Genomic DNA, 24,655 nt, shown 5'->3' with positions numbered 1-24,655 from the left:
CACATTGTATATCCAGAATATAAATGAAAACAGTATCAACAATATTCTAAACAAAAACTACAGTCATCCCTCATCAGGTCATTTAGTGCTATATAGTTAACTCTTGTTCTGCTGGATCTTGGGTTAGTAGTCTCATGGACCCATCTGTTTCTGAACTAAAAAAACATCCTGGAAGTCAGGACTCAGTCCATTGGTATGGTTTAAGTTGCTGAAGCAAAGATTTCAGAAGTCCATATCCAGAAATGTACTCTTTCAAGTGTCAGTAGGCTAAAATACCTAGCATAGTCCTTTTTTGGGAAAGAGCTCCTTTCTAGCACCACAACAACTTTGCATGTATCCACATTGGCCTTGAAGCCTAGACTCCAACATCAGCTCATCTGAGTCACTGAAGAATGCCTTTTGTTGGTTCTCCAGAACTTGAGAGCATGGAAGCCTTCTGAGAAGCTGTTACCATAGCATTGCCCGGTTGCCTCCTTACCTAGCAGATTATCCTAAGAGTTTTTTGTTGCCTCCTGGATTCTGATGAGGTGTGAATCTTTCTGCCTCTCTCTTTTGAGGTACAGCTATAGGCTATAAAACTGTTGAGCTGCAGGAAAGTATTGTCTCCCCAGAAATACGGTGCCCTATAATCCATTTGCAGTTTTCTGGCCCCTTTTGCATTTTTTCCCAATGCTAGGGACAAGGAGAACTGTTACCTGCAGCTACTCAACCTTTTAATATCTATGTAAGTAATGCACTGTCTGAATCTTAAAGGAGCTCGCTCACTGTTTTCTTTACTAAGCATATTTTCATCCTCTTTGTGTTGAAATAGATTTCTGCCGTGCTCTGAAGCAGTCCCTCTTTACTGAAGACATAAACTCTGGCCTATAGCTGATTTCAGAGTCTTTGGGCAAGCATCAGAGTAAAACAAAGCCTATTTATAGATATGACATTTTGATTTATAATAAGAAATATGTATTTGGTTTTTTGTCTCTGTTCCTAGCACAGAGCTCCTAGAACCCTTGGAGTTTCCTAAGTGCAGAGAGCAATAATAATATCTTTTGTTATGTTAATGAGGCAACCTGGCAAGACCTGAGAAGGGTGGGCTGGTTGCTAGGGGAACTGATCCTGTGATTAGAGAGTTGGAACTTTCTGTCCCACCCCAAATCACCCTTTGGGGAAGGGAGAGGGACTGGACATAGAGTTGGTGGCTCGGTCAGTAGGGCAAGAGATTCTTGATCTTGGGGCTGTGAGTTAAAACTCCACATTGTGCGTTGAGATTACTGAAAAAAAACTTAAAAGATAACTAACAGTTAATGATTTAATCAATCGTGCTTACATAATGAAGCCTCCATAAAAATCCAAGATAGGGCCCAGAGTTGTTTGGGTTGGTGAACACACGGAGATTTGAAAAGGGTGGAGCACTTGGAGATGGTACCAAAGCTCTGCACCCTTTTCTCTATACCTTCCCTTATGCATCTCTTCCATCTGGCTGTTCCTGAGTTATATCCTTTTATAATAAACCAGTAATCTAGTAAGTACAATGAGTAAGTAAAATAAGTAAATAAAATGTTTCTCTCAGTTCTGTGAGCCAGTGTAGCAAATTAATTAAACCCAAGGAGGGGCTGGTTGGAACCTCCAAATCTGTAGCTTATCAGTCAGAAGAATAGGTGACAGCCTGGACTTGAGAATGATGTCTGAAGTGGAGTGGTGGTGGCTATCTACTCCAGGTAGTTAGTGTCAGAACTGAATTGAAATGTAGGACATCCAGCAGGTGCTGGAGAATTGTTTCATGGTATGGAAAAAACATGGGAGTTGGAGTCAGAATTGTAGTAGATGACAACTTAAATAGCTGTTGTTAACTCATTTTATTTTTTTAAACTATTTTATTTCTTTATTTTAGAGAAAGAAAGGGCATGAGTAGGGCAAAGAGCAGAGGGAGAGGGAGTGAGAGAATCCAAAGCAGACTCTGGGCTGAGTGTGGAGCCTGATGTGGGGCTCTATCCCGACCCTGAGATCAGGACTTGAGCTGAAACTAAGAGTTGGACGCTCAACTGACTGAGTCACCCGGGCGCCCCTGTGGTTAATTTATTGATGGTAATTTGCTAAAGTGAAAAAGCTGAGGAGCTTATAACAAGAATAATACAATTGACAAGGAAATTTTATTTCTGTGGCATACAAAACAATGACAACAAAGACAATTCACAAAATCTTAGACAAAATGTGTTTAAGGATCATTATCATGCATATTTTCAATGAAGACAATGAATGTTATATCTGATTTGCAAAAAATAGATGAGCATAATATTTATAAAGAAACAAAAATTTCAAGATTTATAATAATCCAGGGCACCTGGGTGGCTCAATAGGTTAAATGTCTGACTCTTGATTTCAGCTCAGGTCTTGATCTCAGGGTTGTGAGATAGAGAGCCCATGTCAGGCTTCACTCTGGATGTAGAGCCTGCTTGGGATTCTCTCTCTCCTTTTCCCTCTGCCCCTCCACCATACCTGCACTCCCGCTTTTGCGCACATTCTCTCTCTCTCCCTCTCTCTTAAAAAAAAAAAGATATATAATAATCCCAGGACAGGGACATGACCTTCGGCTCAGGTCATGATCCCGGGGTCCTAGGATCGAGTCCCGCATCCGGCTCCTTGCTCAGCAAGGAGCCTGATTCTCTCTCTGCCTCTGCCTGCCACTCTGCCTGCTTGTGCTCAATCTCTCTCTCTCTCTCTCTCATTCTGAGAAATAAATAAATAAAATCTTAAAAAAAAAATCCCAGGGCCTAACATACACAATACACCATGAATATACCAAGCATGCAGTAAAAATACACACCAAGAGAATGTCAAATAGGGAGAGAGATTCAGTAAGTCTAGAGTAGATCCTAAGCATCTATATTTTAATAAAACTTCATAGGAAAGTCTTTACATTCCTCACTATATGTGAGGTTCAATGCTTAGTTCCTGAACCTGTTTTGAAAGCATAAGCAGAACTATAGTTGTATTAGTTGCATTATCAACTTAACTCCTCATTTTTTGTTTTGTTCCCTACTTATGCTTTATGTACCTCTTAATCTCATGCACAACCAATCATTAATTTTGTCTTTTTACCCCTGGTCCCTGTTTACCCACAGATTGTAGAAACCTAGTAGGGTCTGGACAGTAACATCGGTCTTGATGAATCTGATCATACAGGTCCCAAATATCACCTCATTGTCTTGGAGAATGCTTACTTCCAGATTGTTTCAAGGTCTCCTCCCCCATAAAGTTTAAAGAAAACCCTTACCCTCCTCTCATGTATATAAGCTGTCCCAAGGATCAAGGCAAGGCAGCTTTGGGAACGACCCTCTGTCTTCTCACTGGGCAGCCTTCTGATGGTAAAGTTTTCTTTACTTCAAAACCAGTGTCTCAAACACTGGCATACGGCTCATTGGGTGTACAGACAGGTTTGAGTTTGGGTGACATATGTCCATGGGTTTGCCTAGGTATCATTGCATAACTTGCAGTTTCCACCACATATTTGGTTCTGAGAGTCACCTACATTCTAGACTGGTATATTGTATTTCACTGTATTATTGTACCATGATTTATTTATCCAGAATAATCTGTTGATGGATGTTTGAGTTATTTTCAGATTTGTGCTTTTAAAAAGAGTGGTGCAAAGGCCTTTCCTGTACAGGTCTCCTTGGGCACACTTGACAGTGGTTCTGGGTATATACTCTGGGGTCCATTTGAGGTGCATCAGATAGGCACAATATGCTAGATATGATCAAATTGCTCTGTAAGTTGATGCAAGGTTCAGTTCAGTTCAACAAATTGTGTATGAGAATCCCCATTGCTCTGCATAGTCCATCTAAAGAGGAGCTAGAGTGCCTGGTTCCAAGCACAGGACTTTGAATCAATCACATGGGGGTTATGATAGCATTTCTTTATCATAGTAGTTGTGTGACCCTGGCACATATTTAACGTCTTTGAGCCTCACTCTTATAATCTGTAAAAGGACATCCTAATGCCAAGCAGAATATCCAGAATGTATAGGAGATGTTTGTTTGTTTGTTTGTTTGTTTCCTTCTCATTCCATCTTTTCCCCTCTCTAAGAGAGATTTCATTTTCCTCAAGAGTGTCACTATGTCTTAGAGAGAATTTTGAGAATGTTAAAAGAAGAAGGAAAACAGACATCCTCAGCTACAGCTACATCATGTAACAGATTTAGGGTCATTTCTGTGATGAAGAATGCTATAGAATGAGTTGTCTGATGGAGTGGGGTGGGAGAAAAAGACTTAGTATTTTCTACTGAACGATTATGCCTTTGCTGTGGCCTTTTTGGGTCCAGGAGATTCAGTTCAGGTGTATTCATGAGTTGGGAGGCTGGGACCTTCTTGGAGTTCCAGAAAGATGAGGCATTTGGTGACTATGGATCTACGGGGAGGGACACTAGAGCAAGAGCCAGAAGCGCTGCCTGAGTCTCAGCGCCTGAGACTTCACCATTGACGGGACCTTGGGTGAATCATCTCCTCTCTTCTCTCCTCAGCTACCAAAGAGAATTGTACCAGGGAGCCAGGTCAAAGAGGGTATGGTACCTAGATTGAGTAACAACTATATTCTAGGCACTATGCCATCTGTTTTACTTGCATTTTCCCCTTTTTGTCAATCACTTTTGCTCAAGTGGTCTTCATGGTGCAAAATTCAGCATCCTGTGAAAGAACAATACTGGGGACCTAATTTAGATGGTAAGGAGGTAAAAAAAATCCTCTCTGAGGGTGTCTGGGTGGCTCAGTGGGTTAAAGCCTCTGCCTTTGGCTCAGGTCATGATCCCAGGGTCCTGGGATCGAGCCCTGCATCAGGCTCTCTGCTCAGCAACAGGGAACTTCCTTTCTCCTCTCTCTCTGCCTGCTTCTCTGCCTACTTGTGATCTCTGTCTGTCAAATAAATAAATAAATAAACTCTTTTAAAAAATCCTCTCTGAGAAATTACATTTAAAGGGTAACCTGAAGTGTGAGCAGGAGAGAGCTAGGGTGGGATAGAATTCCAGGTGGGAGAGGGGTAGCATGTGCAAAGGCCCTGGGATGGGAAGTAGTTTGACCCTTTTGGAATGGAGTGAGGCCAGGGTAGCATAGTGATTGTGAGAGAGTAAGTGACCCTAGATAGGACCAGTAAGGAAGGCAGGGGCCAGAGTATGCAGGGCCCTCTAGGCCATGGTTGGGAGTTTGCCTTTTACCTGCAGAGCTCTGGCAAGGCACTGGAGAGTTTGTAACCAGGTGAGAGTCCACTTGCTTTTGGTAACCAGGAAGGTGTTGGATTCTGAAAGTAGAAATATCATCCTTTCCCAGAGCACAGCAGCCATGAAGAACAGTCTTGTGGATACAGCTTCCGTTGCTGAGGTGACAGGACTTTGTCCTTGTTACTATGGAAACCTGATGTATGGCTAGTGGCTGGTGATGATACGTGACAGGCTGTGGGCTGGCAAGTGAGACTTCTGATTCTCCCACCCCTGTGAATGTATTGCATAAGGTAAAGAGGGCTGGGGGGAAGCTGATCCTTCATCAGTCTATAAGCCTTGCTAAGGGAGGACAGAGGTCATGGAGACACACAGCTCACTTTCCTTGTCTGGGTCTGAAACACCTAGAAATTCTTTTTTCAAAAAAATATTTATTTATTTATTTATTTGAGAGAGAGAGAGAGAGAGAGAGAGAGGAAGTTTGGGGCAGAGGGTGAGGGAGAAAGAGAATTCCCAAGCAGACTCCCTGCTGAGTGTGTAGCCCCACGTGAAGCTCAATCCCATGACCCTGAAATTATGATCTGAACTGAAATCAAGAGCCAGATGTTCAACAGTGTGAGCCATCCAAGTGCCTCTGAAATATCTAAAAATTCTTATGCTCATAACAAGAGACCCATATTCTTTTATGACATTTTTCTATTATAATAACAATACGCAGGCACAGTTCCTGATCATTTGATATTCTTTAAAAGATACTATTATTATTCACTTAGGGCATAGTATTTTCTCTTCATGAATTATAATTCAAAAGGAATATAGACCACATTTATTTAAATTTTAGCTGTATCCACTGAACATTTTACTTTTTGCATTTTTTTTCTCTCATAAACCATGTGAAGCTAGTTACCATTCCTACACTAATTTTAGTGGAACAAAGAGTTAGACAAATATATTTTAAGTGCATAGTGAATATCATTTTTATACTTCTCCTCAGTACCCTTACTTCCTGTCAGAATATCTTCCATATATGCTATTTCATAATGGATTATAAATAGAACTAATTTATGTGCAGTTTAAAATGCCTCATAGCCACAGTGAAAGTCTCCCTTTTTAAAAAAGATTTTATTTATTTACTTATTTGTCAGAGAGAGAAAGAGAACATACAAGCATGCACAGTGGCAGGCAGAGGCAGAGAAAGAAGCAGGCTCCCTGCCGAGCAAGGAGCCCTGTGCAGAACTTGATCCCAGGACCCTGGGATCATGACCTGAGCCAAAGGCAGCGGCTTAACTGACTGAGCCACCCAGGCGTCCCCACAGTGAAAGTCTCTTACCTGACCTTTATTCCTCCTTCATTTTCCCCAAAGGTAACCACTGCTATTATTTGATTTACTTGGCATTCATTTTTCTATGCATCCTGAAAAATACATCTATGAATATACATATATTACCCTTTTCATCAATTGATTTATTTTTCAGATATGAAATTGGAATCACAGAATTAATACTGATCTACTTATGTTCTTCATTTAACAAATGACTGTTTTTGAAATTTTTTTCATTAAGTTATGATTTAGAAAAAAAATTCACTCCTTTTAGTATACAGTTCCATGAGTCTTGAAAAATACATACATTTGTATAACCATCACCACAGTCAAGATAGACAAGAGTTCTATCTTGTCAAAAAAATCCCCTGTTCCTTTTGTAGTCACTCATTCTCCCCATCCCAACCATGACAACAATTTGTTTTCTAATCCTGAAATTTTGATAGTTGTAGGTTTTCATTTTGACTTTTAATTTAAATTGTGTTCTATAGTTTTTTATTTTTCTTGAGACTTCCTGCCTTGGGCTCAGGTCATGATCCCAGGGTCCTGGGATCAAGTCCCATGTCAGGCTCCCTGTTCAGTGGGGAGCCTGCTTCTCCCTCTCTCTGCCTGGTGTTCTCTCTCTCTCTCTCTCTCTCTCTCTCAAACAAATAAATTCTTTTTAAAAAGTAAATAAAATTCACAATAATAGTATAATTTAAAAGTAACAGAGGTCATTATTAATAAGTTAAACAACACTTTGGGCAGCATCAAATGTCAATGCCCAGAGAGATTAGAGCATTCAGAGCCTTGGCAGCTTCAGGACATGTGAGAAAAATTTTAGTGTAATTCCAGGTTCCACTACTGAGCAGGCTTTCAGAGCAGTTTCCCTGACTTACTTAACCTCTCTTAACTTCCTATCATGATCTGGGTTACAGGATTGAATAGGTAACTTGAAGAAGTGTTCAGACTAAAGGAGATACTACAGGGTGCCTGGCTGGCTCAGTCTTGATCGTGGGGTCTTGAGTTCAAGCCCCATGTTGGGTACAGAGACTTACTTTAAAAAAAGATTAAAGGAGATTGAAATTTAGAATATCACTTGTTTACATTAATTCTATAAACATTCATTTCCTACCCTCTGTATCCTCTTTCCCAGAGAAAGTATCTGTTCTGACTGATCCTTTTCTATTTATCATCTTAAAAACTAACAACAAGGGGTGCCTGGGTGGCTCAGTGGGTTGAGGCCTCTGCCTTCGGCTCAGGTCATGATCCCAGGGTCCTGGGATCAAGCCCTGCATCAGGCTCTCGGCTCAGCAGGGAGCCTGCTTCCTCCTTTCTCTCTCTCTGCCTGCCTCTCTGCCTACTTGTGATCTCTGTCTGTCAAATAAGTAAAATCTTTTTTAAAAAACCCAACAACAATTTACATACCCAATTCTCTTGACTTTAGGTGCAGGATTTCATTTCTGTAATCATCATCATCATCATCATCACCATCACCATCACCATCGCTGTCACCACCAAGAGTGATTGTTGAGTATCCATGGGGAAGCTTAAATGACCTGTTCCTAATTCCTGGTGGCCCATGAGATACATACAAGGTCATAGTGTGTACAAAGTGTTGTCAAGTTTCTTTCATTATCTCCCCCCTCAAGGAGCCTTTTCAGACTTTTTTTTTTAACTGAATCACCTGCAACCCCACTCCCCGGTGGAATATGACATTTTTAAGACCACAAATGTAGTTTATCTGTTTGTATACTGTGGTCCTTTGAAGGTTCACGGACCACTGTAATATCTATTGTAATATCTATGAAAACTCTATCCCCAAGACCAATCTTCAGCTCCCTGGGGGCTATGCCACCTCTGTTGAGAATGCATGATGTATTGTAATTAGGGCAAAAGCTAGAATCCCATTCTTTCTTCATCCATCTCTGGATCTAGAAAATCTATCACATCTAGATGCCCAGCCTTGATGGACCATCCACGGAGTCACACCCAGTGTTTATGGAGCACTGCTTGTGTACCTACTCTTGAAAAGACCAGTAGACCTCCAACCTCATCCCTCTCTGAGAGAATATTTCCTTCTCTGTGTTTTCAGAGGCCCTTTCCTCCCTACAAGGTACAAGCAGCCCAATCATTTCCATAAATTTAAGTTTTCACAAAGGATGAAAGAAACACAGGCTTCAGAAAGCTTCTGCTTCCAGTCCCCCTCACTAACCTCCCCTGAAGAGGGGGAAGAGTCACCAAGCCTGGCTCCCTGCAGCAGGGAGGGTAAACACCAGGAGAACAGGAATTAACCACCTCAACAGAACATGTCCTGATACCTTTGTTAAAACTTGCCACCAGCAACGAACAGTACCCAGACTGCCAGGTCCCATCCCTGACTCTAGTAGTGGGCATGGGAAGCAATCTCTTTGTCATCTGTGTCTGTGCTTAGGAGCATGTGCTTTGGAATAATATACATCTATGAAGAGAGAATAGTGATACCCCACTGGCAGGGCTATTGTGAGATTAAATACCACCACTAGCATGAAGAGCCTGGATCTGGGCCCCTCAAAACAATCTGTTCCATAAATAGTAGCTATCTTTCCTCTTTGAATCAGGAAATTGGTCCTGACCTTCTCTGTCACCCAGGTCCCCTTAACTAGATTGTACCTCAGAATCACTTTGGGGATCCATTTCTAAACCCTCACACGCATTTCTCTTGTTGGTAAAAAATAAGACTTCCATATTAAGGCCATTCAAATCATTATGCTATAGTAATATGGTTCTCAGAAAATGAATATGCTCTTTGACAGATTCATATGTTCCTCTCCTAGGGTTGCCAGATTTAGCAAATAATGTACAGGATGCCCAGTTGAACTTGAATTTCAGATAAACAAAGTGACATTGCATGTGAAATATTTACAGTAAAAATTATTTGTTAGCTACTTATAATTCAAATTTAACTTGGTGTCCTGATGTTATCTGGCAACCGTATACAAGTAAGATGCTGTGGAGGAGAATCAATGTGCCCCAGTGAACAGCTCCAGCTGAATCCGCAGCAACAATGAACACCAATGGCCCGTGTGAATGACTAGATGTCACAGCTGAGCGGAGCCTCCAGATGACTGCAGCCCCAGGTGACAAATATCACATGGAGCAGAAAACAACCTAGCTGAGGCCAGGTAGCCCACAGAATCCTGAGGGATAAAAATTGGTTATTGGTGGTGTTTGTTGAACAGAAATGGCTATCCAACACATGTGCTTTTGGTGGTCTGTAATCATTGGAAAAAACAGGGATTTGCTTATTCTTGAAAGTTTGGTAGGACTTATAATTTTGGCTATGGTTAGTGTGTGAGTTTAAGTGTGGGTATAGAGTTTGAACATTTCCTCAATTCCTTCTTGAATGGATTTCCATCAAAATTTTCATGATGTATGATTTTCATCCTATTCTTGGAATTTAGAAATTTATTCCAACCCCCTTCTATAAGAAGAGACTCCCCTGCAATCATGCTTGTCAAGGAAATGACAGGGTAATGCTTCAAGCTGCTTCCTGAGACGCATGGAAAACCATATCCTCAGAAGGTGGCTTGGTGAGTATGTAATTAGAACAAGGACTATTTAGTCATCTCAAGAAGTTTTCTCAAAGAAACTGTCCCGAAATACTTCTTCCTGCTACAGAGACAACCTTGCAAGGAACACACTCTTCTCGAATACACACAGAACTCCTTCATCAGACAGCAGATATAGATGCATTGCAGTCCTTAACCTTTCTGAATGTCCCCGTGCAGAACTGCTGGATAGTAATGTTTGCTCAGTTCTGGGATTCATTAATAGGAAGCCCAATTCCCTTGTGGCAAACCTAAGCTACATTCTCCAATATCATCTTTATAAAAAATAAAGTAGATATACTTTCCTTAATATTCTTTTTTCCTGTATTTTTTTAGGTGGTTTAGAACCAGATATGGAGAAGGGGTGTATTTTGGGGACCCCTTAAAGGCCCAAACATTTTGGAACAAGACCATAGGAACACTCGGGAAGAAAAGAAGACACAGAAAAGGGGAGAAGAGCTGGGAGTCTATTTTTAGACTCATCCTTGAGGGCAGAGGAAAATATGTGCTCCATAAGGGCAGCTTGCCAAAAGAGTTTTGAAGGGAGAGAGCTTGGGTCCTACAACCCATTTGTCCATCAACCTCATTAATCAAGTAAGTGATTCTCTTGAGATGGAAGCAAGTGTGTTTGGTTATAGATGTCCCTACACCTGGAAGAAAATATGGGAAATGGAGGATAAGAGTTCTCCAGGAAAAAACAATGCATGGTACAACTGACTAGGTGTCTGCCTACTAACTGGCTGGTATAGTTTAGGGCTGCTTCCCTGAAAATACTCTGAGATTTCTGAAATGACATTATTTGCATATGTATCTAGATCATTCAGTCACATTGCAGACAATCTTTCAGTTTTCTGCCTCAGATGGTTAACCGCTTAGCATGGTCCTGATTTCTATGTTTACCCTCCAAGTCTAGTTTATCTTCAAGAACCCTAGGATATCTCCCCTGGGCTTCTGTGTACTGATAATACTCCCCTAGTGTTTCTTCGAAAGAAGCAAAATTCTTGAAGACAGTGACGTTTTGTTCCATCAACAAGAGCAGACTTCCACGAATTGTTCGGGTCTGAGTCTGGTGCCTCTAACTACTATGTTTTCTCACGTGATGGCCTGAAGAGTCAGGTGCTAGCTTGCAATGATGCGCGAGGGGGTGGAGCCACGTGCGGAAGCTCTGCGAGTGTGGAGGACCAGCCCACGCTTCGCGGTTGCCATAGAAATCTGACGTCAATATGGCGACCGTGACGACTTTTTAGTAGAGACGGACGTGCTTTCGATAGAAGAGCAGGGGTCCAGCTTCAGGAGTTTGGGGCTCTGTTGAAGGTGTGGGTCCCCACGGTGGGGGCTGAACCGCCCCCGGGGCGTGAGGAGACAAAGGACTCCAGATCCAAGCTGATTCCTTCCGGAGTTGGAAGCCGTTGCCACCGCTGTCTTGTAGGTAAAACCATTGGGATCTCGCCCCGCCCCAGCTGGTGTGGGTCCTGCTCGAGGGGATGCCATGGAGATGCTTTCATTTAAAGACAGGGGCGCGGGAGGTAAGACAAACAACGACCCTGAGACCCAACTTTCTCGTCTGCAAAATGGGGATGAGAATGCTGCATCCACAGGATCGCTGAGAACAATCAGTGATACACACGAGCAAGCCCATGGCCCGGTGGTTACTGTGGGATCATGAATGTATGAACTCAAGCCACTTCTTACTCCTTTTCAGCTTTGTTGTTAGAGGATAAATTAGGAAAGAAGGAGAAAAAGTCTCTTTGAGAAGCCCATTAAAACGTGGTTGTTACGATCACGATGCAGTTTGTATCAGTGTCATTGCCACTAACCCAGTGCCTGGCATGGTGCTGAGCACATACTTAGGCCAGTAAATCATAGTGATTTCTGGATCTGTCTCTCCCTGTGCATCTCTTCATGAACTCATATCAGGTACTTGGAGAAGGCAGATTCCGAGGATCTGTGTCCTGATGGCTGCTGAAGCTTCTACTCCAAATTCAAGGGCAGCAGTCCTCAGGAGACCCCAACACTTCACTCTCCTGGTGGAAATTGATGCCTGGATCAAGTGAATGCATAGATCTGAACAAAAGCATGATGTGGAATAGCTCTTGTGAGGTTCACAAACTAGTCTAAAAATAGAGAGCTATTTTGATCCCATCATGGCAGAAAAGGTTTAGCAGGTGGAATTCTATTCCTTCAGTGTCTACATGCTGTGTAGTAACTCTTAAGGTTCATCTTAAAGAAGCTTTTTTTTTTCCTGAAAAATAATTGTCTAGTTGGTGAAGGAAGTTGGTGCTTTTTTCTTCTTCAAATTTTTATTTAAATTCTAGTTGTTAACATATAGTGTAGTATTGATTTCAGTAGAATTTAGTGATTCATCACTTAGATACAGTACCCAGTGCCCATCACAAGAAGTGCCCTCTTCTTTTTTCTCTTATTCTATTTTATTTTATTTATATATTTTTATTAACATATAATGTATTATTTGTTTCAGGGGTACCAGTCGGTGATTCATCAGTCAGCAGGTGCCCTCCTTAATACTCTTCACCCATATAGCCCATTCCCCACCCACCTCCCTCCCAACAATTCTCAGTTTGTTCTATATCATTAAGTCTCTCATGGTTTGTTTCCCCCTCTTTTTTCCCTTCCCCTATGCTCATCTGTTTTGTTTCTTAATTCCACATATGAGTGAAATCATATTGTATTTGTGTTTCTCTCACTGACTTATTTCATTTAGCATAATACACTGTAGCTCCATCCATGTCATTGTAAGTGGCAAGATTTCATTCTTTTTGATGGCTGAGTAATATTCCATTGTGTGTGTGTGTGTGTGTGTGTGTGTGTGTGTGTGTGTGTATGCCACATCTTCTTTATCCGTTCATCAGTTGATGGACACTTGGGTTCTTTCCATAATTTGGCTATTGTTGATAATGCTGCTGTAAACATTGGGTGCCCCTTTGAATCAGTATTTTTGTAGCCTTTGGATAAATACCTCGTAGTGCAGTTGCTGGATCTCAGGGTAGTTTGATTTTTAACATAACGAGGAACCTCCATACTGTTTTCCTGAGTCTCTGCACCGGTTTGCATTCCCACCAACAGTGGAAGAGGGTTCCCCTTTCTCAGCATCCTCGCCAACATCTGTTGTTTCCTGTGTTGTTAATTTTAGCCATTCTGACTGGTGTGAAGTGATAGCTCATTGTAGTTTTGAGTTGCATTTTCCTGATGATGAGTGGTGTTGAGCATCTTTTCATGTGTGTGTTGGCCATCTGGATGTCTTCTTCGGGAAAATGTTTATTCCTGTCTTCTGCCCATTTCTTAAGTGGATTATTTGTTTTTTAGGTATTGAATTTGATAAGTTCTTTGTAGATTTTGGATACTAATCCTTTATCCAACATGTCATATGCAAATACCTTCTATTCCACAGGCTGCCTTTTAGTTTTGTTGATTGTTTCCTTCACTTTAGATTTTTATCTTGATGAAGTCCTAATAGTTCATTTTTGCTCTTGTCTCCCTTGCCTCTGGAGACGTGTCTAGTAAGAAGTTGCTATAACCAAGGTATTTCCTAATATATATATTTTTCTGTATTTCCCTAAATATTTGGATATATTTCACTGGAAATGATTATTTCTGTTTTGGTTCTATGTACCATGGACCAGTTTGACAAGACATAGTATGGTTGTGTTAATACTGTAAGAACATAATGGTGGGAAACTTTCATCTAATTAATTGCATTGCAGAACTATGAATGTATAAATATTCTACAAATACTTAATTCAGGTATGATTAACATGCAACATACTATACATATTTAAAGTTTTTGCTTTAATAAGTTTTAATATGTATGTACTTGTAAATCCAATATTACAGTCAAGATAATGAGCATATCCATCACCTTAAAAAGCTTCTTTATACCCCTTTGTAGTGCTCCATTAACCTCTCTCCAGTATTTCTGTCCTTGTTACTCTACCCCATTCCAGGCAACCACTGATCTTCTGTCACTATGGATTAGTTATTTTCCCTATAATTTTATGTGAATGGAATCATATTGTGTATTCTTTTTTGCCAGTCTTCTTTCCTTCAACCTAATTATTTCTAGATTTATCCATTTGTTACATATGTTAATATTTCCTTCTTTTTTGTTGCCTAATATTCTGCTTTATGGATATGCCACAATTTTTTCTATCTGTTCACCTGGTAATGGATATTTGGATTATTTTCAATTTTATGTTAATTTTATTTTCAATTTTATAAATAAAGCTGCTATAAATATTTGGTTATAAACCTTTGCTTGGGCATATGTTTTCTTTCTCCAGTACTGAGGTGTATTTACTTAAAGAATTTGTAAAATTAACTTTGTAGGAGTGCTAAACTGTTTTTCCAACGTGGTTGCACAATGTTTCATTGTCACCAGTATTATATGAGAGTTCCATCCTCCACAACTCTGTTAGGACTTGGTGTGGTCACTGTTTTTATTTTAGCCATTTTCAGGGTGTAGTGGGATTTCATTTCCCTAATGACTAATGATGTTCAACATCTTTTTATTTGCTTATTTAACATTTGTATTCCTTCTTTGGTGGAGCATCTTTTCAGATCTTTTGTCCACTTATTTATTGGAGTGTCTGTTTTCTTATTGACTTTGCAAGGTTTTTTTTTTATTCTGGATACAAGTCTTTTATCAGATATAAGATTTGCAAATATTTTCTTGCAGTCAGAAGCTTGTCTTTTAATTCTCTCAGCAGTGTCTTTGAAAGAACAGAAATTTTTAATTTTGAGGATGTCTGGTTTTTAATTTTTCAGTTATGGTTTTGATTTTGCTTTTGATGTTCTAGCTAGGAAATCTTCATTTAACCTAAGACCACAAGAGTTTTTTCTTGTGTTTTCTTCTAGAAGTTTTATAGTTTTAGCTCTTGTACTTTTCTTAGTAATTCACTTTGAGTTGACTTTTGCATATGGTACAATATATATATAAGGATCACAGTTTATGTTTGTTGTATATGGATACATACTTGTCCCAGAACCATTTGTTGAAAAGACTGTCCTAAATGGACATTGGGGAGGGTATGTGCTATGATGAGTGCTGTGAAATGTGTAAACCTGGCGATTCACAGACCTTTACCCCTGGGGATAAAAATACATTATATGTTTATTAAAATAAAAAAAAAGACAATATGGTATTTCTTTGGAATCAAAAATAAAATAAAAAAAGAAAAGACTATCCTTTCTTCACTGAATTGCCTTTGTAGGTTTGTTGAAAACCAGTCATCTATATATGTGTGGGTATTTGTGGACTCCTCATTTTGTTCCTTTGATATACATTTCTACCTTTGTCCCTATATCACACTATATGGATTACTGCAGATTCATAATGAGTCTTGAAATAAGATAGTGCTTATTTTCCAACTTTCTTCTTTTTCAAAGTTATTTTCATAGTCTAGGCCCTTTGTATTTCCACATGACTTTTGAAAAAAGCCTGTCAATTTCTTCTAAAAAAAGTAAGCTAGGACTTTTTTAGAATTGCATCGAATCTATAGATCACCATGGGGAGAATAGACAGCTTAATGATAATGAGACTTCTGAACCCTGAAGATGATAAGTCCTTCCTTTACTTAGGCTTTGTTTAATTTGTCTCAGCAATGTTTTATGTTGTTCAGAGTATAGTCTTTACACATTTGTGTACATAGCTGTGCTACATAAATTACCTCGGTGTAGTTTATCCTTTTTTTTTCCTAAAGATTTTATTTATTTATTTGACAAAGACAGAGAGAGATCACAAGTAGGCAGAGAGGCAGGCAGAGAGAGGGGGGAAGCAGGCTCCCTGCTGAGCAGAGAGCCCAATGCTCCCAATGTCCCAGGTCCCAATGATCCCAGGACCCTGAGATCATGACCTGAGCCGAAGGCAGAGGCTTAACCCACTGAGCCACCCAGGCACCCCTAGTTTATCCTTTCTGATGCTGTTGTCAGTGGCAGTATTTTTTTAAAATCAGTTTCGCCTATCCCCTCATCCCTCTCCCCTCTGGCAACTACCAGGTTTTTTCTCTGTATTTATGGGCCTGTTTCTGCTGCTTTTGTTCAGTCATTTAAAAAAAATATTCTACATATAAGTGAAATCATATGGTATTTGTTTTTCTCTGGCTTATTTTGCTTAGTATAATACTCTGTAGGTCCATCCATGTTTTGACAAATAGCAAGATCTCATTCTTTTTTATGGCCAAATAATATCCCATCGAGTGTGTGTTTGTGTTTCTATATGCCACATTTTCTTTATCCATTCGTCTATCAATGGATACTTAGGTTGCTTTCATATCCTGGCTATTTTATTTATTTATTTATTTATTTTAAATTTTATTTATTTATTTTTTACAGACAGAGATCACAAGGAGGCAGAGAGGCAGGCAGAGATAGAAGAAGGGAAGCAGGCTCCCTGCCAAGCAGAGAGCCTGATGCGGGGCTCGATCCCAAGACCCTGAGATCATGACCTGAGCCAAAAGTAGAGGCTTTAACCCACTGAGCCACCCAGGCGCCCCTATCCTGGCTATTTTATTTTATTTTATTTTATTTTATTTTCTGGCTATTTTAAATAATACTGCAGTAAACATAGGGATGCATATCTTTTTGAACTAGTATTTTCATTTGGGGATATAAATACCCAGTAGTGCATTACTGGATTGTATGGCAGTTCTGTTTTTAAATTTTTGAGGAGCCTCCACACAATTTTCCACAGTGGCCGCACCAATTTACATTCTGACTAACAGTGCACAAAGGTTTCCTTTTCTCCATATCCTTGTCAACACTTGTTATTTCTTGTCTTTCTTTAAAGATTTTATTTATTTGAGAATGAGAGAGAGAGAACATGAGAGGGAGAAGGTCAGAGTGAGAAACACACTCCCTGCTGAGCAGGGAGCCTGGTGCAGGACTCAATCCCGGGACTCAAGGATCATGATCTGAGCTGAAGGCAGTTGCTTAACCAACGGAGCCACCCAGGTGCCCCGTCGATGGTAATTTTTTTTAAAGATTTTTATTTATTCATTTGAGAGAAAGAGTGAGAGCACAAAAAAGCACAAGCCAGGGGAAGGAACAGAGGGAGAGGAAGAAATAGACTCCCCTCTGAGCAGGGAGCCAAATGTGGGGGGCTTGCTGCCAGGACCCCAGAATCATGCCAGGACCCCAGGATCATGACCTGAGCTGAAGGCAGATGCTTAAGTAACTGAACCACCCAGGTGCCCTAATGGTAATATTTTTATTACACTTCTCAAGTATTATATTTTCACTGTACTGTCAGTAGCCAAATGTTGACAGGAATCTTTTCAGTTGAAAGCACAAGTTACTTTGGGCTGAAAAAGATACTTGATCCTTAACACCTGTATTAGTCAGGGTTCTCCAGAGGAACAGAACCAATAGCATATTTATAGACAGAGATTTATTTTAAGAAATTGACTCATGAGATTGTGGAGACCTGGCAGGTCCAAAATCCGATAGGGGAGGCTAGCAGTCTGGGGACTCTGGAATGAGTTACAGTTGGAGTCTGAAGGCTGTCTGCTAGAGAAACATGAGATGGTGAAGTTGTAGATAAATTCCAAAGGCAAGTCTGGCAGAATTCCTTCTGGCTCGGGGAGATCAGTCCTTTATGCTATTCAGGCCTTCAGGTGATCGAGTGAGGACCACCCACCTTATGGCTGACTGCTTTACTGAAAGACTACCCATTTATATGTTTATCTCTTTCAAAAGTAGTCTTACAGAAACAACCAGAATAATGTTTGATCAAATATTTGGTCATTGTGGGGGCGCCTGGGTGGCTCAGTGGGTTAAAGCCTCTGCCTTCGGCTCAGGTCATGATTTCAGGGTCCTGGGATCGAGCCCCACATCTGGCTCTCTGCTCAGCAGGGAGCCTGCTTCCCCTCTCTCTCTGCCTGCCTCTCTGCCTGCTTGTGATCTCTGTCTGTCAAATAAATAAATAAAATCTTTAAAAAAATATTTGGTCATTGTGGCCTAGAGAAGTTGATGCATAAAATTTATCACCACAATATTCATTTGCCTAGTATTCCGTATTAGCTTTTAGATATTATTGATAAAGTACTTAAACTGGGGAGAATGTGTTCCAGAGAAAATTCTATAGGTCATCTCCAGAAAAATAGTCACTAAAATGAAGTAGATTAGTAGCGTTCAACCTTATATGTGTGTTTAAAATTGAATTGTGGAGTTTTCCTTCCCTATTCCCAAATAAATCCACCTCAATGAATTCCTGGGTTCTTGAGTGGTAAGAAAAAGAGGGAGAGAATATGTATAACTCTGTGTGTGTGTGTGTGTGTGTGTGTGTGTGTATTGTTGCAGCTGGAAGGAATATTTCTTGTGAGGAATATATGTGGTGAATTACTATAAGTTATGTCAATCCTCAGTTCCTAGCACATGTTAGGAGACAAATCAGGATGTTTGCTGTATGCTTTTTCCCAGGTTTCCTTGGCCAGCGCGATTACCATGGTGACTCAGTGACTGCTGTGGGATTTGGTACAGCCTGAAAATCCGTTTATGATTCTTGCTTGAATCATTCATTACTATGATAGTTGTTAAGTGTTGCTTTTATAATTCTGTCTTTCCTTCTACATTTATTAATTGTTGTTCAAATGTTGGGTAGAGCTTCCTACTCTCCCTTATGGTTTATTTATTTATTCATCCATTTATTTAACTACTATGACTCATAGAGTCCTATTTTGCTGAAAAGGTCACCACCTAACATTATAATTATTTATTTTTTTGGTCATGTTGTTACAGAATTGGCCAGTGTTTGCCCCTTCAGGTTGGCTTCTGTGTCCGTTTGTCACCTCCCTAGAATTCTTTGAGCATGGACTTTGTTCTGTGAGCTTGAATATCTCCCAGTCTGTAGAAAGGAAGTAATGATGACCCCTCAGAGCATTGCTTTGAGGATTTAAAGAAAAAAAGTCTGAAAATAATGACGTATAGTATGGGACATCTAGTAGACCCTCAGAATGTTAGTTCCTCATTCTAATTTTGCCTCCTTCATTCTGTCAACATAATGCCTCTGACATGAATATTCTATCATGACTACCAGATAGAATACTTGGACATGGAGCACCAAGTAGGGATGAGCCCCCATCTCCATGATGTGAGAGCTTTGGTCCCACTGCTGTGTGTGGGAGGGGGCTGTGGGATGGAGCTGGGGAAGAGGCACAGTGTCACTGCACAGCTTCCAGTGAACTGAGTGGGTACGGGCAAGCACATACTCACCCATTTCCCCTGTGTTTCATGTGTTTCCCCTTCCTCTTACTTTTCTCTCTGTTCCATGTGCTGTCTATCCAGTGTTGTTAGCTTGATCCACCCATTATTAAATTTCCAATCCACCTTTTAACTCAGTTTTTTTTGTATCTTCTTAAAGATAATTGCCTAGATTTACCTTTCTTTAACAGATGTAAGGAGTAATGTTTTAATTATGTAATTTCTTCTGCATTTATTAGTTAGAATTCTATAAAACAAACTTCCTCTCAACAACTACGTGGTTACACTCAGGTATGGTCCACACAGAAGGGAAGGATGAATGCTTACTTCTTTTGTACTATTTCTGCTTTTTATAAATAATGAGTTGTTTCCCTTGGATCCTCCAAAGATGAACTGTGAATTTGCTATTTGTTTTTTATTTTTTGTTTTTCTTTAAGAGTGTTATCATGAGTTCTAGATGCTTATATACTTGAGGTCTACTGCAGCCATTAATGTTTTTGATGTTCAGTTGATCTATCTTAGGCCTGTGGGAGTCCCTTTGGGTTGACTTTTGTCTCTTTGATATGCTTTCTGGTATGAGCTGTTTGGTCCAGGGTCATCTGGTATAATCCCTTCTCAACCCTAGAATCAGCTATTTCTTCAAGGAAGCCTGGTTCTTTTAGGGGTAAATATTTTTTTAGAGCACTCGGTCTGGGAACTAGAGATGCTCATTGCTACTGGGTTGGTCACTGTTGATTGTCCTTTTTACTACCTGGAACCTGTAAATATGTATTATATATTTTATGGGAATGTACATCATCTTCTTCCATCCTGGGCTTATAGGTTCCTCTGTCACCTTATAGGTAATCATTTTTCTCAACTGGGTTTTAACCTCCCAATTTTAAAAGATATAATAATTTACAATATATGTTTATTAGTTTTTGTCCCTGTTCATTTCATTTGTAAAAGGTGGCATATTCTACACCAGTGCTCTGCAATAAAAATTTCTGCAGAAAAGAAAATGTTCTGTATCTGTTCTATCCAACTTGGTAGTCACTAGCTACATGTGGGTGTGTTTGGCAACTAAAATGTGGCTACTAGAACTGAGGAACTGACTTTTTAATTTCATTTAATATAACTAATTTAAATTTAGGGGCACCTGGGTGGCTCAGTTGGTTAAATGTTCAACTCTTGGTTTTGGCTCAGGTCATGATCTCAGGGTCCTGGGACCAAACCCTGGGTCCAGTGGGGACTCTGCTTCCCCCCTCTCTCTCCATCTGCCCCTCCCACTGCTCTTGCTCTTTCTCTCTAAAATACATCTTAAAAAAATTTAAATAGTCCTGTGTGTCTGTGACTATCATATTGGACAGAAATAGATCTATACATTTTTCTGTACCTTGCTATTTTCACTGAGCAATACAGCTATAGCGCTACAGGGAGGGAGTCCTCATTGCTTTTCTTTTTTTTTTTTTCTCATTGTTTTTCAAGCTGCATAGTACGTTAGGATATAGATGTGCCATAGCTTATTTATCCAGTCCCCTATTGGTGGACAGCTGTCTTATTTCTAGTTTTTTGCTGTTACGAATTTTTCTTTAAGGAATGACCTTGTTTGTAACTTATACCTTTTCATTTTTTGTATTATTTCTTTAGGATAGATTCTTTTTTTATTAACTGCATATCTTATTTTATTTTTTTTATTAACATGTTATGTATTATTAGCTCCAGGGGTACAGGTCTGTGCATCGCCAGGTTTACACACTTCACAGCACTCACCATAATAGGATAGATTCTTAAAAGAGAGATGACTGGTTCCAAGAGGAAATACATATGTCATTTTACTAGATAGCATCAAATCCCATATACAGAGTTTGAACCATTTCATATTACATTCAGTGATGCATGGGAATGCTGATTTCCTCACATGCTAATTGGTGAGAAGAGCTAGTTTTTTTTTTTTAATGTCTTATCATGAGTTAGACTGAGCAATTTTTACATGTTTAAGATACTTTTTTTTGGTGAAATAGTTGTTTGTATGTATTGTCCCTTTTTCTTTCCTGGTGTTTTTTGGGGGTGTTTTGCCTTCATTTTTTTCATGACTCTGTATATTATGGATATAACCATTTGTGATGTAGGTTGTAAATATTTTTCCCAATTTGTAATTTTTCATTTTGCTTTTGCTTTTTTTGCTTTTTTTGTTGTTTTGTTGTTTTTTTATTTATATGTAACTTTTATTTTTTATTTAAAGATTTTATTTATTTATTTGACAGAGAGAGAGGGTTAGAGAGAGAACACAAGCAAGGTGAGTGGGAGAGGGAGAAGCAGGCTTCCCGCTGAGCAGGGAGCCTGATGCAGGGCTCGATCCCAGGACACCAGGATCAAGACCTGAGCCACAGGCAGACGCTTAATGACTGAGCCACCCAGGTGCCCCTGCCATGTAATTTTTTAATGAAATTAAATACATCACTTTTCCCCTAATTGCCTCTAGATTTGTAGGCATAGCTGGAAAAGTTTCCTCCACCTCCACGTTATAGAGGAATTTTAGTGGGTGTGCTTCTGTGGGCAGGAGAGAGATGAGAGAGGTGAATCATATTAGGGTGTCAGGCATAGGAGGAACACTTAGGGGAGGTGACCATATTGTAAGAAATCTGTGAAAACCATGTTACTAAGTCAGGAGAACTAGATGGTGAAGTCAGGATCCTGGTCTTGGGCTTGTCTTTGAGAGCTCAGTTTCTCTTCTTTCTCCTGTGGATGTGTGTCCAGACACCACACAACTGGGAGATGAGGTCTTTAGTGAAGTAGAAATTTCATGCCACCTTAGATGGATCCCTCATAGGTCTAAATGAGAGGACCACCCTCCTAGTGATAAGGAGAAACACAAAATCATTTCCAAAATCTTCCACATAACTTGGCTATGGACTAAAGAGAAAGTAAAACCTTTAGTTTGCAACCATGAGAGACCCAACACTGAAACCACACAATTGTTACCTTGTCTTTCACTCTCTTTCTGGGAATGAGGTCTCCTCAGGAGAAGGTCATAGTCTCTTAGTGATATTCAAGATGATGGAGGTGTGTGTTACAAGTTGCCTTTTCCCACGGTCCCAGGGAATAGCATCTCCCTGCTCAACCACCTTATTTCCTGCTTAGATGCTGGGTTTCCATCTTGACTCAGGGTCATGGTTGGGCTAAAGTTGCTTGAAATGGAGTCTTTTTAAGGCCATACCTCACCATTCCTGGGTTGGACACTAATCACCTTGTAGCCTGTGGGTATTTCTAGGTCTCCAGTCTAGATATCAAGAGAGGGAAGATGTGGATGCAGATGTGGAATTGGATGGACAGTACCCGTCACACAGCAGACATCTGATTCACATTTAATAAACATGAGATGTAGGTATAAAGGTGTAAGTAGGGTATAAAATGATGCATATATCCTTTCATTGTTTTTATATAAATGTTTTTATGTAAATGTTTTTCAAGGAGATTGGGATCATACCACAGTTACTGATTTTGTAATCTGCTGTGAAGAAAACATTTTGTTTCTGTTTCTAAAAATTGTGTCTTTTCACTGGGAAAAAATAACCTGTAGAAAATGAAGAAAGATGCTTCTAAATAGATGCATGTGGTCCTGTAGTTGGTCATCTGTAAAATGGGCAAGTTGGTACTAACCTCACAGACTGCTATGAGGAGAAATGAACAAACCAACAGGAAGTATCTGACATGTAATACTGTAAAACTTTGACACATATTCTGTGTTCTCTTCCCAATAGAGGAGACGACTTTACCATGAACAACTCATAGAGACCACTGGGATTTGGAGCAGGAAAGCAAATATGTATGTTACGAGTATATATCTGGTACGTATTCTCTTTCAGAGCTTCTAAAGCAGACACACCCATTTTCTCACTTTATATGCTGTAGGAGCTCTAACAGAATCAGCAGATAGGATACTATTTTTAGGCATTTTTTTTTTTTTTTTTTTTTTACTCAGCTATGTTTGGTCTTGGAGTTCCTAGCCTCTGGCTAGCCCAAAACATTGTCAGGTGTCTCCTGAACCTGAAACATCTTCCCTTTTCCCAGGCCTTATTTTCAGACTTTTATTCACACTGTTACTCATTGAGGCCTGTACATCTGGAACCTGATCTGGGCCATCCTGGTGAGAGATGACAGTGACTGTAGGGAGTTCATTCTCTTGTGTCCAGACTAATATTCACATCCCTACATTCATTGAGGGACCCATTCTATTTTGAACTTGAGCTGATTTGTATTACATATGCTGGGCTGTATATATTTTCCTTTCCTTTTACTATTTTCATTGTACAAGGAAGGTGCTTCAGAAGTGTTTTAATCCACGTATGTTGGTTGCCCTGGGCCCTGGGCTGAAGTAGCTGGTGACCAAACCTCCCCCTGAATCCCACTGGTGAAGCATCTCCCTTCTGGAAGCTGTGGGCTGAGAGCACTGGGCCATCTCATGCTCCCTCTCACATTCCCTCCACTGTAGGTTCCCTGCTTGGCTAACTGGGAGGTTAGACCCATGAGCCTGCTTTCAGTTCAAGGGGCTTTATTTGGAGAGAAGAGAAAGAAGCATGCTGTGAAACTACTTTCCTCTCATGACCTTTACCAAGTCCTGGGGAGTGGAGACATCAGAAGACTTCTCCAGTGTAAGATTTATTTGAGCAGCATGCTTGCCGTTCCTCTATGCATCTGTAGTGTCCCTTACACTGTCATGTAGATTCAAAAATCAGTTTGAGACCACCTAGTATGTAATTCCCTTGGTTTAGTGATGTTCCCCATTCTGAGGCCGAACCACTTTCCTATGGGGAGGTCTAGGGATATTTACTCATTCTTATTATTTTTTCACACTCAAAACCAAGAAACTTTTATGGTAGTTAAAAATGGATACTGCTCAAAAGGAAAAAAAATCGTTAAATACCCTTGGAAGTCTATTTTCCATGGATAAGCACTGTGATCATTTGTTTTTTTTTTTTTTTTCAGAAATTTTACTATGCCTGTATAATCATGCATTTTTAAGCTTAGCAATGACATAACCATCTACTTACAGTTTTGTAAATTACTTTTTTATGATAAACACCATATTATTAAAGTGAATTCAAGCCAATCAGTATAATCCCACGTAATAATAAAAGTGACCCTAAGATCTCTAATGATGCATTCTGGCATGATAATAATGATAAGAAAGTCAGTATTATGACTGACTCCCTTTGTTCCCCATACTGTTGTACATGATAAACCTATACTTACTCAGTCATCACCACAGCCTATTAGGAGGAGCTACTGCTGCCTGACTTGAAGTATCAGGGAACTGAGGCGAAGTGAGGGCAGGGCTAGCAAGTCATAAGACCAAGATTTGAACAGATTCTG

General features: G+C 39.9%; 1 protein-coding gene across 1 annotated transcript in view; it reads left to right on the top strand.

Annotated features, from left to right (window-relative positions):
• Nucleotides 1-24,655, top strand: part of LOC308337433 (uncharacterized protein) — a gene marked incomplete at both ends in the record, with an annotated part of 48,145 nt that overhangs the window by 15,741 nt on the left and 7,749 nt on the right. Inside the window, 3 exons of the mRNA XM_080795542.1 lie at nucleotides 11,335-11,512; nucleotides 23,044-23,130; nucleotides 23,775-23,934. Coding sequence (XP_080651668.1) covers nucleotides 11,335-11,512; nucleotides 23,044-23,130; nucleotides 23,775-23,934 — 425 coding nt within the window. The remainder of the gene's footprint in view (nucleotides 1-11,334; nucleotides 11,513-23,043; nucleotides 23,131-23,774; nucleotides 23,935-24,655) is intronic.

Source organism: Martes martes (assembly GCF_963455335.1).
Source record: "Martes martes genome assembly, chromosome: X".
NCBI classification, from domain to species: domain Eukaryota; kingdom Metazoa; phylum Chordata; class Mammalia; order Carnivora; family Mustelidae; genus Martes; species Martes martes.
The sequence above is the reverse complement of the archived record's forward strand: the minus strand, read 5'-3'. Positions and strand labels throughout refer to the sequence as shown.